Source organism: Pteronotus mesoamericanus, unplaced genomic scaffold, assembly GCF_021234165.1.
Source record: "Pteronotus mesoamericanus isolate MK-2021 breed Mesoamerican mustached bat unplaced genomic scaffold, CSHL_Meso_final contig_90, whole genome shotgun sequence".
Lineage (NCBI taxonomy): Eukaryota > Metazoa > Chordata > Mammalia > Chiroptera > Mormoopidae > Pteronotus > Pteronotus mesoamericanus.
The window spans coordinates 15,573,175-15,590,006 of record NW_026555277.1 but is presented as its reverse complement, the minus strand read 5'-3'; the positions used below and the strand labels follow the sequence as shown (position 1 = coordinate 15,590,006).

The 16,832-nt window shown below is 33.6% G+C and overlaps 1 protein-coding gene across 31 annotated transcripts in view; it reads left to right on the top strand.

Moving 5' to 3' along the window:
- MAP2 (microtubule associated protein 2) overlaps positions 1-16,832 on the top strand; it is a 261,553-nt gene that overhangs the window by 229,040 nt on the left and 15,681 nt on the right. For 12 of the 31 annotated variants that reach the window (XM_054585712.1, XM_054585736.1, XM_054585724.1 and 9 more), the window contains 4 exons: positions 1,054-1,115; positions 3,906-4,076; positions 5,032-5,179; positions 9,716-10,056. In XM_054585712.1, the coding sequence (XP_054441687.1) occupies positions 1,054-1,115; positions 3,906-4,076; positions 5,032-5,179; positions 9,716-10,056 (722 nt within the window). The remainder of the gene's footprint in view (positions 1-1,053; positions 1,116-3,905; positions 4,077-5,031; positions 5,180-9,715; positions 10,057-16,832) is intronic. The other 19 variants (XM_054585740.1, XM_054585739.1, XM_054585737.1 and 16 more) reach the window with 4 other exon arrangements.

Below are 16,832 nucleotides of genomic sequence, written 5' to 3'. Positions count from 1 at the left end.
ATCCAAAATAGCATATAACATATTGTAGACAGTATTATTTTTGTGTTAGAGCTGCAGATGGCATAAAAAACCTTTTTGAAACTCACTCAAAGTGCTTATAAGGATAAGTAATTTTTCCCCCTGAGGCTTTCTCTCTTATGAAAGAAAATTAAAGAGGAAGTGAACACACAAGCTTGTGTCTCTCATTTTCTAAGCACAAATTTTAAATGCAGATAGTTTTCCAAAACACAAAGGATTGTTTTCAATCATGAGAGATATTTAAGTCAAGTCAGGTAAGTCATTGACAGAAAATATGCTAGAGATAATGGCATTTAAAATTGAAACCAGAAGTATAAAGGAGTAGCAAGAGAAACAACAGTAACAGATGTGGTAATAATTTCATAGAGTAAGTTCATGTGTAGAACATGTTGTATATTACTGAATTTAAAGTTCCTCTCATGTTTTCTCTCTCTGACAAGCTATTTTTCTTCCTTTCTCTTCTCATGTGATATGTTTCCCATCAAACAAGTGTGTCATTCATACTGTGAAATGAAAGGGTACAGAGAGAAAAGGGGTTGGCTGACCAAGACAGTTTGAAATATAATAAAATGCAGAAAATCTGTAGGCATGCCAATGGCTACAAAAAGTGTGTTTGGGAATCTTTATGAGCTCTCTTTTATATCACACCGACCCTAGAAACCAGTCAGTCCTTTTTTCCTTAAATTCCACAGCAGTCAGATTGCTATTCCGTGACTTCCGTTCTTAAGGATCTATCCTCATGTAATAGTAATTCATAGGCACATCGGTAACCAATCAAAAATTGTTTGGTGTGCTTACCTGTGCTTTGGTAAACCCTGGGCTACGTTAATTAGCACACCCTAGAGTGGGAGCCACATGCTCTAATGTTATTATTCAGGTTTCTCCAGAATACTGAATTCGAGACTCAAAACAAACAAGATTTTGATTTGCACTAGTCTGTTGACACAACTGAATGTCCAAAGGGTATTGAAAAATGCATGTATGTGGTTTTTAGCCACCAAGTTTGAGGTTGTTTGTGTCTTCTCTTTTTCACAGCAGCAGGTGGTGAGTCATATCAGGTTCCCAGTGTATTTAAACAGGCAAAGGACAAAGTCTCTGTGAGTAAAATAACTTTTTCCGTGTTCTTCATTTGAAGTTCCCTTTGGTATTAGTGTCAATGTTTTTAATAACTTAAGATATAATTTAGGCTTTAGCTGTCTTAAATGTCATATTAAGTCATTCATTCACACAGAATGATTCTCAGTGGCATTCGGGCACGTCCTGAAGTCTACTGGAATGACATGTGATAGTAGTTGGCAAGGGCAGACCAGCTACTGTGGGATTTAGTCCGCTTTTTATTAGTAAGGCAAAACACACGAAATAGTTTTCATAGGATGAAAGCTATTCATCATATGAATATGATGAAAACATATGGTGATCTGGTAAACAGAGGGGAGCCCAATTATTCACTTTTCATAAATCCAAGGTAAACCATTATAGCTAACACAAAACTAAAAATGTTATATATTTATTGTTCCTATAAAATAAGATTATGAGCAAATTAAGCATGTAGATGAGTAAAAGTAAGTGAAAATATATTATAATCCCCTTACTAAAGATAACTAGAGTTTCCATTTTGATATAAAAATCTTTATTTTTCTACACTTTTATTGGTTCAATAACAGAAATACTGTATATCAGTTCTTCAATTAACTAGTAAACAGAATTCCATGTCATTAAGCATTCTTATACATTATTTTAATAACTATATAACATTGCATTTTATTTATTTATATACTTAACTCCCTATTATTTGACATTCAAGCTTTTTTTGTTGTTATTTTAACACTGTTACTGTGTAGAAATCTTTTTGGCTAAATCATGTGAATGCATTGATATGTGTTCCCTTAGTATAATTTCCTACTAGGGAAATTATTATTTCAAGACACTCTCTATATAAAGTTTTTGCGATAGACTCTCAGATTGTCCTCCAATCAGATCCTACTGGCTTTTATTTGAAAATCACTCTGATTTTGAGATTTGTATTTCTTTACCTTCTGTTTCTGATGAGGATCTGCTGAGTTGTGGTACTTAAAAGCAGGACTAGAAAATAGACCAGGTCCAATATTAGATATATTGTCTTTTCCTCATGTGTCTTAATTTTCCAAAAATAATGGGAAGAGTAAAAGTTTTTATGTCATAAGTTAGCTGTGAACATTACATATAGTAATTGCATAAAATAGTACACTGTATAGTGCCTAGAACATAGTATTTATTTAACAGTGATAGTTATTATTACTGTTGCTATTATTATTATTTAAAAGGTGGAACTCTTTAGGAACAGCTACAGAAAGTAAATTTGAGCTTTCCCTCATTAAGGAAAGTTTTTTTTAAGTGTACATTGTTTGAAAAACCTTTCAGAAATTTTCTTCAAGTCCCTTGGTCTATGAATAATTCAGCAGGAGCTGGCATTCAATTCTTACACTTAAGACAGAAACCATATACATCTTCTGACACAAAATTAACTCTTTTTTCTGCTAAGTACCCATCTCATCTTTCTGAACATTAGGCCACCATTCTTTCTGTTTCTCATTTAACATCCCCCTTTTTTCCTTCCTTGTAATCTGATTTTTTTTCCTGTTTTCTAAAACTCTAAGGTGAATTTTTCTTTTTCTCTGATATTCAAGGCATCCACCAGAACAGTTCTCTCCCATTTGTGAGCCGATCCTTATTGTGAGCCTGACCAGTAATCCTTCATTTCGCTTGGAATTTTTGTTTGTTTTATTTTGTTTTTGTTTTTAGCATCAGATTACTAGTTGTCTTCCATAATTTGTGACAATCCAATTACTCCTTTTTTCTTTTCAACATTCACACTTTTGAAATCCACTATTTTGTGGGTAGTGCCAATCAAAAAGAATGACTTCTGCTGGCCCAGCTATGACTTCCCACCCAAGGTGCAGGGTCTGTTGCACAGGAAGTGATCTGTGTGACACATGGATGATTCTGCCTCTGTGAGAGTGACTACGGAAGTTAAAACTTGAGATAAAAAAAAAAATCTCAGTTTCAATGTTTTTTTTAAACAAGTAAATCATATTAATTATCTGAAGATAAAATATCCTCGGCTTTGTCCCCCTTGTCTGCCTTTTTAATAGGGTTTCCCAGGAGACGCGGTATGCCAGCATCGATTTCCGCCAAAGCCATGCACGTCCAGCCTGCTTACTGACACTTGCTGGCCACTGCCCCAAGGATCCTCATCTGCAAATTTAGTCTTGTGGTTTTCATGGGCAGTCTCTTCCGGGCTGACTTTCATTTTTAGAATTTTAACCCATTATACAACTGTAGTCATGCATAAAATTGTTACGAATTTTATGGTATAACTTGGTCCCCAGTACGCATTTTCCTTATAATCTCATTCTATATAAACGCTGCAGTTTTCTGATAAAATCAAGGTAGATAATCTAAAAATATATTTTCTCAACTTAAAAATAATTCCATTATTAGGTTTTAACTATATCTTGTTCTAAAGTTCTTGGATTGTGGCCAAGAGATCAGTTATATATACATTTTAAGGGCTGTGTTTGTCGAAGAAACAACTCCAACAAACTCATGAGATAGTATTATGTAAGGCCTGTGGATTTTGATCAGAGACTTTATACATAGAACCCGTAAAGAATATTTCACTCTATATCCTCATATATGAGTATTCTTAAATTAAAAAGAGGTGTTCAATGAAAATCTCTTGTTCTCATATAAATTTCTCTCTCTATCATTGATTTTAACCATTTGTCATGTGTTCTTATTAAAAGTATACATTTAATTTCTCATATGTTTGTACATTTTTTAAAATTTTCCTTTTACTTCATAGTTTGGTTTATTTTGTGTTTTTGTTTGTTTTCTTTCATGGCTAGAATTCTACCTTGTCAAAGATTCCTGCCTTTCAGGGTAACACAAAATCCCCAAGATGCAGCTCAGCCTGCCCTAGTCCGACTAAAAGGACTACATTTTCTGACAGTTTTTTAACACAGCCCACCTCAGCGGGCTCCACAGACCGTTTGCCATACTCAGAATCAGGGAACAAGGTAAGGCAGCAGGTCAATCCAAGATGGAGAAAGGAATATAATGTGGGAAAAAGTTATAGGACATGGTTCAGTAATGGTATGAAAGCAAAAACTTGAAATTCTAAAGTGGTTGACGTATAAATATAGACATTGGTGAAAAACAAATGCAACTAAAAAATTTGATAGCTATGGAGAGTCTAACCATAAAGAAAATAGAAAATGTCTTTTTCTAGGTATACCATCTTTTATTAATTTGTTATTTATTTGACATTTAATTAAATTTCAAATACAAACAAAATATATTAAATATAATATTGTGTGTAGTATATTATATATATTATATAATCTAATAATAAATTATATATAATACAATGTAAAGTGTAAACTTGGCATCAGAATCATCAGGATTTAATACTAAAGTCGGCCACCTACCAACTTGGTGATCTTGAAAAAATTACAAAAATTAAGCCTCTCTCCTTGTCTATAAAATGCCTATGATTTTTTTGTGGTGATAATTAAATCATAAGGGGATATAAGTGCTTGGAGTTCCTGTCACATCAAGTGCCCAATGTCTTGCAATGGTCATTGTTCTGAATATTATGCATGCAATGCCCTACTGCTCTTTCTATTTGATTAATAAATTATCCTGCTAATGAAGATTTTTCGGTAAAATTACTAATTTACTGAAAACTACCTGAGTAAATTCATTTTGCCTATGTTATCGTTTAGAATTGGAACTTCACAATAAACTATTAACACTAAATCCAAAGTAATATATTTTTATAAAGCTTCTGGGGAAATATGAATTCTAAGTTTGAAGTAGAAATGCTTATAAGCATGTGAAATTCAGTAGTGTATACTGAAAGAGATTAATCTATCAGCACAGAAAGAAAAATAGCCAAAACAATGTAATCACCTTGTATGATGAAAATAAAGAGTCACAGAAACCCAACACCCTTTTGCCTCCCCCATTCAGGACGGAGTCACCAAGAGCCCCGAGAAGCGCTCTTCTCTGCCGAGACCCTCCTCCATTCTTCCGCCTCGCAGAGCTGTGTCAGGGGACAGAGACGAGAATTCCTTCTCTCTCAACAGTTCCATCTCCTCCTCAGCACGGCGGACCACTAGTACGTTACTTGGGTTTGGCTTCCTTTTTAATCATTGTTTTTAAACCCTGTAAGTGGGGTAGAGCTTATGTATGTATACTTTATATTTGTAAATACATGCCTTAATATCAGATTACATTTGTCCTAAGAATCAGGAAATCCAGACTGTTTGAATCAAAATGATTAGTGGAGGAAACGAGTACATATTTATTACCTATTAAACAGGACTGAAACAAGTCATTTTTTACTCAGAATATGTTTCTTCTTTTGAGTATACACTAAAATAAATTTGAAAGAAGCAATTGAGAAACCCAGTAGTCAGGGATGTTAAAAATATATATTTATGTAAAAAACCGTTATTAGAATTCTAAGTCCTAAATTCTAACTGCAAAGTCCACAGTCAAAACCCAACTCGGTTGGGTGTTGTACGGCAAAGTGAAAGGTCACTGGTTTGATTCCTGGTCAGCGCACATGCCTGGGTTGCAACCCGGTACCCCACTGGGGCTTGTGCAAGAGGTAACTGGTTGACATTTCTCTGTCACATTGATATTTCTCTCCCTCTCTTTCTTCCTTCTTTCCCCTCTCTCTAAAAATAAGTTAAAAATCTTTTTAAAAAATCACTTAAGGTCCTACTTAATGTGTTAGAATATGCCTTCCAAGCAGGCTACAGACAGAGCATGTTCTGTGTAATAGCTCCATTTTCTTTTGACTGATGGCCCATCGGAAACTTGATTGGCAGTTACCCCAGTGTATGCGAAGGATGTTCTAATCACTCATTACCTACTTATATGTTGTATTGCTACAAAAACTATCTAGTAAAGCATGGGTTCAAATTATTTTCATAAATAATTTTCTATTAGACTAAAAATAGCTACCATTTATTGAGCACATAGAAATGCTAAAATCTTAAACACATTTTTCACTCAGTTTAATAAACATTGCTGATAGTTAGATGTTAATAACCTCATTCAATCTACTAATGAGAAAACCGACCTTTTAGAGAGGGTAACTTGTCCGATTCTATACAGCTAGTAAGTGGTTGAATTTGGTTGTCAGCACACTGATAACTTTATAACCTGTCCTCTTAATGTCTTTATTTATTTGGACAAAACAGTTCTAGAGAGCTGCTGTGTAGAATCACTTGGAAAATAGTATTGCTGACATGTGATCTGACATTAATGACATTTAAAACAGTACAAAACCATACAAAAATCATTACAAAATTCTGGAAACATTTGGAAAATAGTAGCTGTCATTTAAAACATTACAAAATGGTGGAAATTGCCACTACTATCACATTATAGTTGATTCCACCACTTTATTTTTAAATATTTAATAATTGGCTCACTTGAAATGTGATTGTTTTGCATGGCATTTGAACAATGTTTTTGTCTAAAGATGAAAGAGTTTGTTATAATTAGAGCTTTTGTGCTCTATATCATTTAATTTCATGAAGTATTAACATGCTTTGAAATTGTGCTAGAAACACTTTGAAATCACTAAAACTCTTACATTGGCAAAAATATTCAAATGAACGTGCACAGAATGCATTTAAGAGTTAGTAATCTCCCGAGAAAAGAATTCAAGTCCAAATATCTGGAGTTGGGATCTGGCATAACACTGAGGGTGTTAACACAAGACAAAGACATCAAGTGCTCCCCAAAGGCACATGGTGAATTATGCCTGCATTTCTTGCTCTGGAAGTAAAATGGTACTTCTTCCATGAATCCACATCTTCAAGCCACTGTGTTTTACCCTTTAAAATGTATCTGTATATAAATTGCTTTTATATTTGGAGTCAATTCTATTTTGACTTTCTCACTTTTCTCACTTTTCTTGCATTCATAAGCTTGTTGCATTGTATTGTTTGATGATGAACATAACTGATACTCTGATACACTGAGGACATGGGTTTGTTTATCTCTACATAGCAATAGCTAAAAGGCACAGGGACAAATAGAAGAGCATGCAGTCTGCCTGTCATCTTCTTAACTGCACACGAGAATGTTCTGGTAGTTGGTACAGCTCTTGAAAAGATTTGAAAGAAATCATGCTGTGCAGTAGGTGCATTTATCCCCGAAGGAGGGGAATACATTGTCAGCGGTGATCTGGCAGGTAGATAAAAGTGCCATTAATGAAGTAACTCATAAATATTTTTTGTTTTAGTATCTTAGATGTAACCCTTTACTTTCAGAATAGTTATATCAAAACAGATTTGTCATTTTGATAACTAGAACATAATTACAGTAAAAATTGATATCTATTGAACAGCAGTGCTAATGGCATACTCTTAGTGATTTTTTTTCTCATTCTCCAGATGCAACACAAAACCTTTATCTTTTAGTTTTCTAAAACTTAAAGCCTTTTCCTACAAGTATGGAAATGACCCTTACTTTAAAAATTTTTTATTTCTTTTAGTAAAAATTGTTATGCTCATCCAGAGTTTTACTTCAGCTTAATATCTATGAAGAAGAAGAAAAAAAACCTCAGCACACTTTGATAAATTTTAAATCCAATTCATACCATTAAAAAAAGAAACTTTTGGAGTATGTACTCTGTTCAGATCGTGTGAAAGGTACCGGTGCCTGATACAGTGACAAATAAATACTGAAATGATCACCCTCCCTGAAAGACCTGAGTTATTCAGAGGAGAGGAAGTCATAGGGAAAATATTTGAGGCAGAAATAAGGCTTTTGAAGAGGTTTTTCAGAAAGATGTAGTAACTGACTCAAGCCTGCATCAAAAACTTGGACCAAAAATGAACTTTGTAGCAAAGAAGCCACAAAAAGGCAAGTTGGATGTGGTTGCATCATCCTGGTCTCAAAATGTCACTTTGTGGAGAGCAATAAAAATCATAGACTGCACACTAATTTTCCACTTCAGTCTTCTCATATTTCATTTCATATTGTCAGTTGAAGAGTTTAACTATGTTTTGCCCTTATATTACACCAAAAGGATACTGGGCAACTTTCACTTGACGCGTGGAAACTCTTCACTGAAAGAGGAAGTAAAACTGTCCTGTGTTTCTCCAGGAGATTAAACCCAGACCAGTTGGTAGATTCACATTGTCTGTACATTAGAATTATCTAACGTGTACTCTGTTGAGCTCACTATTTACAAATATTTAAGCAAAATTAATTGTCCCCCTTCTCCAAAAGAACTTCCTGTAATGATAATCAGTTGCATTAGTTGACTTTAAGATCATTTTCACTTTATTTGTTTTAAAATTAATGAGTTCTATCTTTATCCTCTACAGAACTTCTAGAACATTTGTTGATTTTGACAAAGTACACAAACTCAGTAGTAAAAAATAAAAATCATGCCCTTTCTATAAAATACAAAAATGTTACAGAATTTGTGTAATAAATGTTAACAATGTAGATAAGTGTTCTTTGAATGGAATCAATGTATTATTCTGAGAAAAGATTTTTATATTAAAAGAAAGTTAAACAAGTATTAAGAAGCTAAGTACCATAATCTGGCTTGAAATTTAGTATCATCTGGATAAAGGAGCCTCAATGTCCTCCTTTTTAAATTAGGGGTAACAAGTGCTGCCTCTAACTATTATGGCTTTTATTTTGGTTATCCAATGTTTGGTGTTCACAAAAGTGCTTTGAAATTTGTAATGTATGCTTTTATTTATATCATCATTCTTTCAAATTTCAAATGACATTCAAAAACACATTTGAAAAGACAATATGAGAGAAGCATAGTATAGGAAAATGGGAGAAAGGAGTTAAGTGATAAAATGAGGCTATGGTCAAGTTGAGGCAAAAAAAAAATGCATCTTGCAATACCCTGAATAATTGACAGTGAGGGATTATTGATAGGACTTCAAACTACCAAACTAGTAATAAAAATAGAGGAGACAACACAATCAGGTACAAGTTTTACAGTGAATATAATGTTAAAACATCCTAATTTTCTAAGGAGAGAAATAGATATTTTGGGGGTATTAAGAATTAAGACAAATTTTCTTACAAAAACACATGATATTGTAGACAATGCCTGACAGAACTGAACAGCTTTCAATGAACACATTTGTAACTCACAGTGCTCCTCAATATAAGCTGAGGGCGTACCACTGAAACACAATTGAATAAATAGCTTTCAATGCAGTCCAGAATTATGTAATTTAGATCACAGTTTTGCATTGCATGTCCATCTGGATTTCAAAGTGAACTTAACTACACAGAAGAATGAATAGTCTATACCATTTAAGAAATCTCCAGTACCCTGATCTATATGCCTTAGTGATTACACAAGTTTAAAAAAAAATAGTTTTTGACACATTTATAATAAGAATTAAGAAGAACACAACAGGAAGACCCATTTTACTCTTGCACTGGTAGCAATGCATGTTCAAAAAGAATGTACCAGGTTATGAGCCTTAAAAAAAAGGAGGCTCTCACCTTTTTGAGCATTATTGTAATTTATATTCTAAATGCTTTAGAAACTTAATATACTATGAGTTCTAACAATTATGTGTAGAAAAATACTTTGAGGAGAACTTTCTTATGCATAATTTTTTGTTTTGTTTTCTATTTGTTAATACAGGGTCAGAGCCAATTCGCAGAGCAGGAAAAAGTGGCACTTCAACACCCACTACCCCTGGATCAACCGCCATCACTCCGGGCACCCCACCAAGCTACTCTTCTCGCACACCAGGCACTCCTGGAACCCCTAGCTACCCCAGGACCCCTCACACACCAGGAACCCCCAAATCTGCAATCTTGGTGCCCGGTGAGAAGAAAGTCGCCATCATACGTACTCCTCCAAAATCTCCCGCTACTCCGAAGCAGCTTCGGCTTATTAACCAACCACTGCCAGACCTGAAGAATGTCAAATCCAAAATTGGATCAACAGACAACATCAAATACCAGCCTAAAGGGGGGCAGGTAAGCATCATATGAATATGTATTTCCTGCCAGATGTAAAATCCCACTAATTATTATGGTGCCTTCGTCATGTTTTAAGCTAACAGTTCTTATAAAAAAAGGGAGATGGAGTTACTGGTTATGATTTATTGCCAAGAGTTGGACCTTATCCGAGAAAGCTAGCTTATACAATATAATGAAAATCACATGACATGTTTATTTCATCTGGTTATTACTGCATACAAATTGATTTGACCACAGAGGAGAATCTTTCGTTTGGTTTCCTAACAGATCTTTTCTAAATGTGTCTCAATTGCCTTGTAGATTTTAATTTAGAAGGTTAAAATTACATTTCTGATATAAATTTGAACAATCTATTTTAGATCTGACTATATTTTAGTGATTCCACTTCTATCTCCTTCCTTCTTCCACAAGGATTCCCAGTGACATCTTCTACCATTTCTCCATGTTCACTCCAAAATCAGAACATAGTGTACCAAGCTTCTTCTCTGGCTGCCACTGCCTAAACATTGCAAAGGGCAGGTGTTTGTGTTGATAATAAATAGTTCTATATGGTTCTGATGAATACAATTATTGTATTGGGTAGAGTTATTAGTAGAGCTCTACCTATTAACTCTTAACTCCAGAGCAAACATTCACATCTTTTCCAATCAGAGATATTTGAGTTCTGCCTGACTTGAATCTTGCTTATACACTGTATGTTTGGATACAGTAATTAGCCTGGAAGGAGATAATAAAAATATCATTTAATGTTTCTCTTGTGGTATTGATCTTCCCATGGAACAGTCTGATTTATTTTGTCATTGAAGAGATAAAACATCCATCCTTGAGAGAAAGAAGGGAAGTAATTTCTTTGTACATGAACAAACTTGTAATGCCCTTTCAATATCCCAAGAAAGCCTTTCCTTTTAGCCTCAATATTCTTTTCTACCATTCTTTTTCTTGTCTCTTATATTTTCTGCCACTGATTTCTGGTATCCCTCCTTCATGCAAAGAAAGTGTATTTTCAGGCAGGTTTAGAAGAAAGATCTTACCCAAATGTGAAGTTTGCTCTTTCCTTTAGCAACAGAATTCTTTGCTAAGATTCTGTTCATTAATACCCAAGAAGTTAAGAAAAATCAACCAAAATTAAGGAAGGTGTACTCAGAACAGCTATAACATTCTATAATAATTTAGCCATAGAAAGATGCTTTATCTTACAAAGATATTATTTAAAAAATGAGCTATAGGAAAACTATTTTAAGAAAAGAACTGCTACCAAATTTACGCCTATAATTCCTAAAGAAACTCATACTATTCTTGCATTCATCAGAGTTTTGCATATCCAGAGAAGGAAATATTTGGGTCTTTTTGGAAATATTCAAGTGCCATATTTTTTTGTATTTACATATAAATAATTTTAAAGTAGAATGAAGTCAAGTTAGTACCAATTTAAAAATTTATTATTTTAGCTTTTAGTAAGACCCCTTAAAATAAAGTAACATGTATATTTAAAGTCAATTATCTTCATAAATATCCCCATGTCCTGCTGTTATCCTCAACTAAATGTGGAGTTTACTTCTTATATTCTGGAAAATATTGATACTTAAGAGAATCTGTTTCTTCATAAGACAACAAGAAAATATAGGTTATTTTCAAGATATTTTACTGAAGCTAAAAAGAAAATTTAGTAAAAAGGGAATAATTATTCATATAGTTTGACATAGAAATTGTATACTATATGATTTATTCAAAGTACTCCTCAAGGCAGAGTGACAAAAGAGCGCTGTTAGCCTCATCTTTGCTGGGATCACTGAGGTTAAACCAACCTGAAAAATATGAAAGCATTTATTTTTGTCTTTCTGCTTCTTTGTCATACCTGGTTGTGAATGTTGCTATGTCTAATTGACCTCTAGTATACTTTGTAATTCATAAAATTGATATAAATATGTCTTATTTTTTTTAACTGAACTACTGCCCTAGAGATTATGGCAATTAAGGACTAGTAAAGATATACAGCACAAAAATTACAGAAAGAACAAAAATAATTTCAAAATCACAGTGTCATTTGAAGAAAATCTCTAGTTTAATAAGAGAAGTGTTAATCTACTGCAAAATTATCCTATCTCAGCTTCAGATAACTTGGAAAAAATCCTTAACAGTGGAGTTATGAAATAACTTTTGTTGGATAAGCAAGAGGTATATCCTCACCAAGATAAGAAACAGATGGAAGGAGTGTACTTACCTTCTATTCCATCATAGACGGTATCAATGAATTTATATTGGAGGAGGAAATGAATTGGGAAATTGAGATGCATTGCAGTTGAACCATCTTTGTTGGAAAAATATATCACTCAACCCTTTAACACTATCCCCTAAAAAAGCTTCCTTACAGTGTATTGACCTTCTCAAATACAAGGAGTATGCAGACGTTCTTTTTCTGTACATCTTAAACTGGACATTTTGACTGGATTGTTTGAGTTCCCACTTTACAGAATGCCTAGGAAAATATTTTGCTACAACTTCTTAGAAATTATCAAGGTGATATGCTAAAGAACTTTGTTAGCTGATTGAGAATTTATAAATGTCCTCATGGGACAATTGTAGCCATGGACATGTTGTTCACCATTGTAATACAAATGATTATCCTAGGACATTTGAATGAACAGTAACCAACCCAGAGTCATTGAAGAGAACGGGACAATCATGATACTTTCTGTAGGAGCTAAGTTTTGCAATACAGATATATGGTCTGTAGGTACTGAAAAAATTAGTCACACAATTCTTATTGATGAAGATGGGAGTAAATTTGTAGATGTAACCTTAATTCTCTACTGAGGACCTATTATAAACTTTGGAGCAGTTAGGTTGCATGTAAATGATAGAATTTTTAAAAGTTTTATTGTTGTTTTAACATCTACACAATGACTAAGAATTGGGAGAGGATATGTATAAAAAAAATATGTGTCCTGATAATTCAACAACTTTCCAAGTTGAGCAGCTTTATTATCGGCCCTGATATGAACATTTATTGTTCCTCCATATGTATAGGTTTCGTGCTTGTAGCCATCATCTCCTTTTAATGTCCAATTTTCTATCGGCAAAGAGGCGTTGCTCAGTGGCTTAGTTCAGTGAGACAAGTCAATGCCTAATGTCATTAGATATGCTAGCTGAAGATATGAGGAGCTTGACAAAAAGCCACAAAGTTAATCTTTTCAGCTAAAACAAATTCATTTTATTGGAAAAAAAAATATGCAATCCTGTATTCACTGTAGATAGTGAGCTTGGTTAATGTAACTTAAGGAAAAGTTAAGACTACCTTGTTGAGTGTAAAAATTTGAAACTATGTAAATATAGTTAGCTCCCTAATCTATATTAAATCTAAATGTAAATTTTAGAATAAATAGCATTAGTTTTTTAGGAACACAGTTGCTTGATTAAGCAAAGGTAGGAACGTAAACAATTTCTCTAAAAGCACAGGACAAAAAACATTTAGACAACTCAGTGAATGGCACTTTATATCTTTTCTATGTATTTCTTATATTTACATTGATTTATATGAAATATGTGTAAATGTTTTGACAGGTTTCTTATTTTTCCTCCATCAGCTTTATGGTGATCATTGTACACAGCCCAGTTTTTGTACCCTTAGCTGAAAGTTACTAATGAGGTACTTCCACAAGGCTGTCATTTACAGATTATTGGATAAGGCGTTTAGGTTGTTCATGATATCTGTAAAGCCATTTCTATGGATTTGATGGATTGCCTTGTGAATTACATACTTCTTCATTCATGGACCAGTCAGTCATTTTCAAATCAGCAGAGCTAAAGATGGTGGCATCTTCAAGCAAGTCACTCCTGTTCAATAGTACTCATCTTTGATTTAAGACTCTTGTAAAATTTGTCAGCCTTTTACATTACTGGTATTTGTTACACTAGACCCTTTTTAAAAAATTTATTTATTTATTTTTATTTTATTTTATTTTTTTTTATTGTTCAAATACATTTGTCTCCACCTTCCCACCACTACTTTCCCCTACCTCCCTCCCCCGCCTCCCTCCCTCAATCCTTTCTCCACTTTGGCTTTGTCCATGGGTCCTCCTCACATGTTTCTTGACTTGAGCCTTCCCTTCCCTTTCCCCGCCCCCCTCCTTCCTCTTGATTCTGTTTCTTTTTTCTTTCAATGTTGCTTTAGATAAACCCATTATACTAGAACCCATGAAGTGTATTTTTACATTCTAGAAATAAAGTAGTCTAATTTCTATCTTTCAGTTCTATATGGATCCATTGAGTTAAGGAACATTAAATATCAGAGGTATTTAGCTTCTTATAGTTCAACTTTCATATTTTCACATGAAAGAAACCGAAGTCGTCACATTATCCACATCTGGCATATAAGGCCTCAATATCTTTTAATAGCTGAGCTATAAAGTCACATTGTATAATTTTTATTTAATGAATAATCACTTGTCTACAAAGTATGCAACTTTATATACCTTGGTCTTTTTGTTGTTTGCTTTAACATTTATTGCACAACATGAAAATGGTAGTTTTATTTAACACTTCCTCCCATGCCTAGGTTTTATCCCATCAGGATTGAAATTTGAAGCTTCTAAACTTTTAAAATATTATATGAAATAATGTAATACAAACTGTGATATGTGAATATACTGTTAAAAAGTTGAGATCATTAAATTTGGAAAGTCATGCCACATTTTTTTCATATTTTTGTGTTCTCTTACACTTGAAGGATTGTTTTTTAAATCTAAAAATTAAGGTTTTAAAATAGAGGATAGTTAGCTACTTTTGAATTCCTACAGATAATATCAAGGATCAAAAATGAAATTTTAATTCTAAAATCAACTTTGGCATCTTTAAAATAACATAGTGAGCTATCTTCCAATTCCTAAAAAATTCCAGAAACTCAAGGTAGCATATTCATTTACTCAATGATTTATTCAACAGGTATTTATTGAGTACCTATTAAATGTTATACTATTTTCTAGGTACTGAAAACAAACTGAGCAAAACAGCCCACAATTCTTGAAATTCTTACCTTCATGACATTTACATCCTAGAAAGAAAATTAAATTAAAAAACATGTGAAAAATACATAAGAAAGTACTAAGTGTAAAGGAGAAAAATAAAGCCAAGGAAAAAGCTTAGGATACTTTGAGACAAAATTGCATTTCTGGTAGGGTGAGTAGGAAAGGCCTGAGAATACGGTATTTGAATAAAGATACCAAGGAAGTAAAGCCGTATGAACAACTGGGAAAGAGTGTTTCCGGCAGGAGACACTCTTTGGTTATGATTATACATGCAAAGGCCCTGGGTTGGAAGCAGGCCTGGCAGGTTCTAAGAACAGCAAGGACATGAGCGTGACTGATGCCACATAGACCTTTCAGAGTAGAAAGTTCACATTAAATTCTTACTATTAATACTATCACATCTATTCAAATGATAGTACTTTATATTGCCAAATAAAAATCGGAGTCATCTCATCTCCCTTCTCCTCATCCCATATCCTGGCCATCTTTAAGTACTAATGATTTTGTGCCCCCCAAAATCAGCCCATTTCTCTCAATATACTCTGCACCACTGTAGCACAGGATACTTTATCTCTTGTTGATGTCACTGCAGTAGTTGTTAACTGATCTCCCTGCACCTCTGATAAAGGCTACATACTGTAGCCAGTCCTCCTCACCCCATGTGTAATTAAGCATTCCATTATATAGTTATTTAATGTCAATCTTGTCTTATCTAATAGACCGTAAGCTCCATAAATTCAGAGATGAGGTCCATCTTGTCCTCAGGATCCAGTACACGGTTGGTACTCAATAAATATTTGCTGAAAGTTGAGTGAATGTAGGGTACCATGTGCATGGTGACATACATTCTTCCCATTGACTGCTGAATAAATGTGAATGCCTAATGTCATTGCAATTGCTACCCAAGGAAACTTGTCATGTTTGAACCACAGGATGTAAGAGCTGAGTTCTTGGTTCCCCCTTTCTACTAAATTACTGTGTGACCTTAGATACCTCTCTAGTCCTCAGATTTTTTAATTTGTAGAATAGAAGCAACAAAATGATATTTTTTTATATAGTGCCATCTCATTTAATAGACTATAAGGTGATTTTTAGATCTCAGGTCTATGGTTTGCCATAGAGTATGATAGTAACTTGCATTATATTTAATAAAAAAAATCATTTAGTTATTTTAATAGACTCCGCAGTAAGTATTTGTGCCATAAACAGCAAGCTGAAGTTGAATAAAAAAGCAGTGTTTCTGAAATGAAGAGGAGTATAATTTTGGAAGAGGAATCCTTAGAGAAGAACATGGAAATGAAATGAGTAAAATATAGAGTGGAATCTTTTAATATTTTTATAAAATCTTAGTCATTATCCTAAGATTTTTTTTAGACCTTGGATACACTAACTTGAATGAGTTGCTTTCAATTTTATATTCATGGGAAAAAATGAAATTAATTCTGGAGGCAACTAATAAATTATAGTGTAACAGGATTTTTTTCTCATAGAAAATTACCATGGTCACCACTGTGAAGACCTGCCCGTGTATAATTAAATTAATAGAATTATAAATTTTATAAACTAAGAGGATTGACTCTTATTTAGATATTTTTCTCATTCATATGTGCATGTTTTTCTTCACACATTTACTAAGACTCTGCTGTGCACTATATGACAAAAAGAAAATGAAACAATATGATCAATCTAGGCAATAAAGGAGTGGTGTTTTTATTTTCTTGTCCCCCTTATTATCTTGCTCTTATTTAG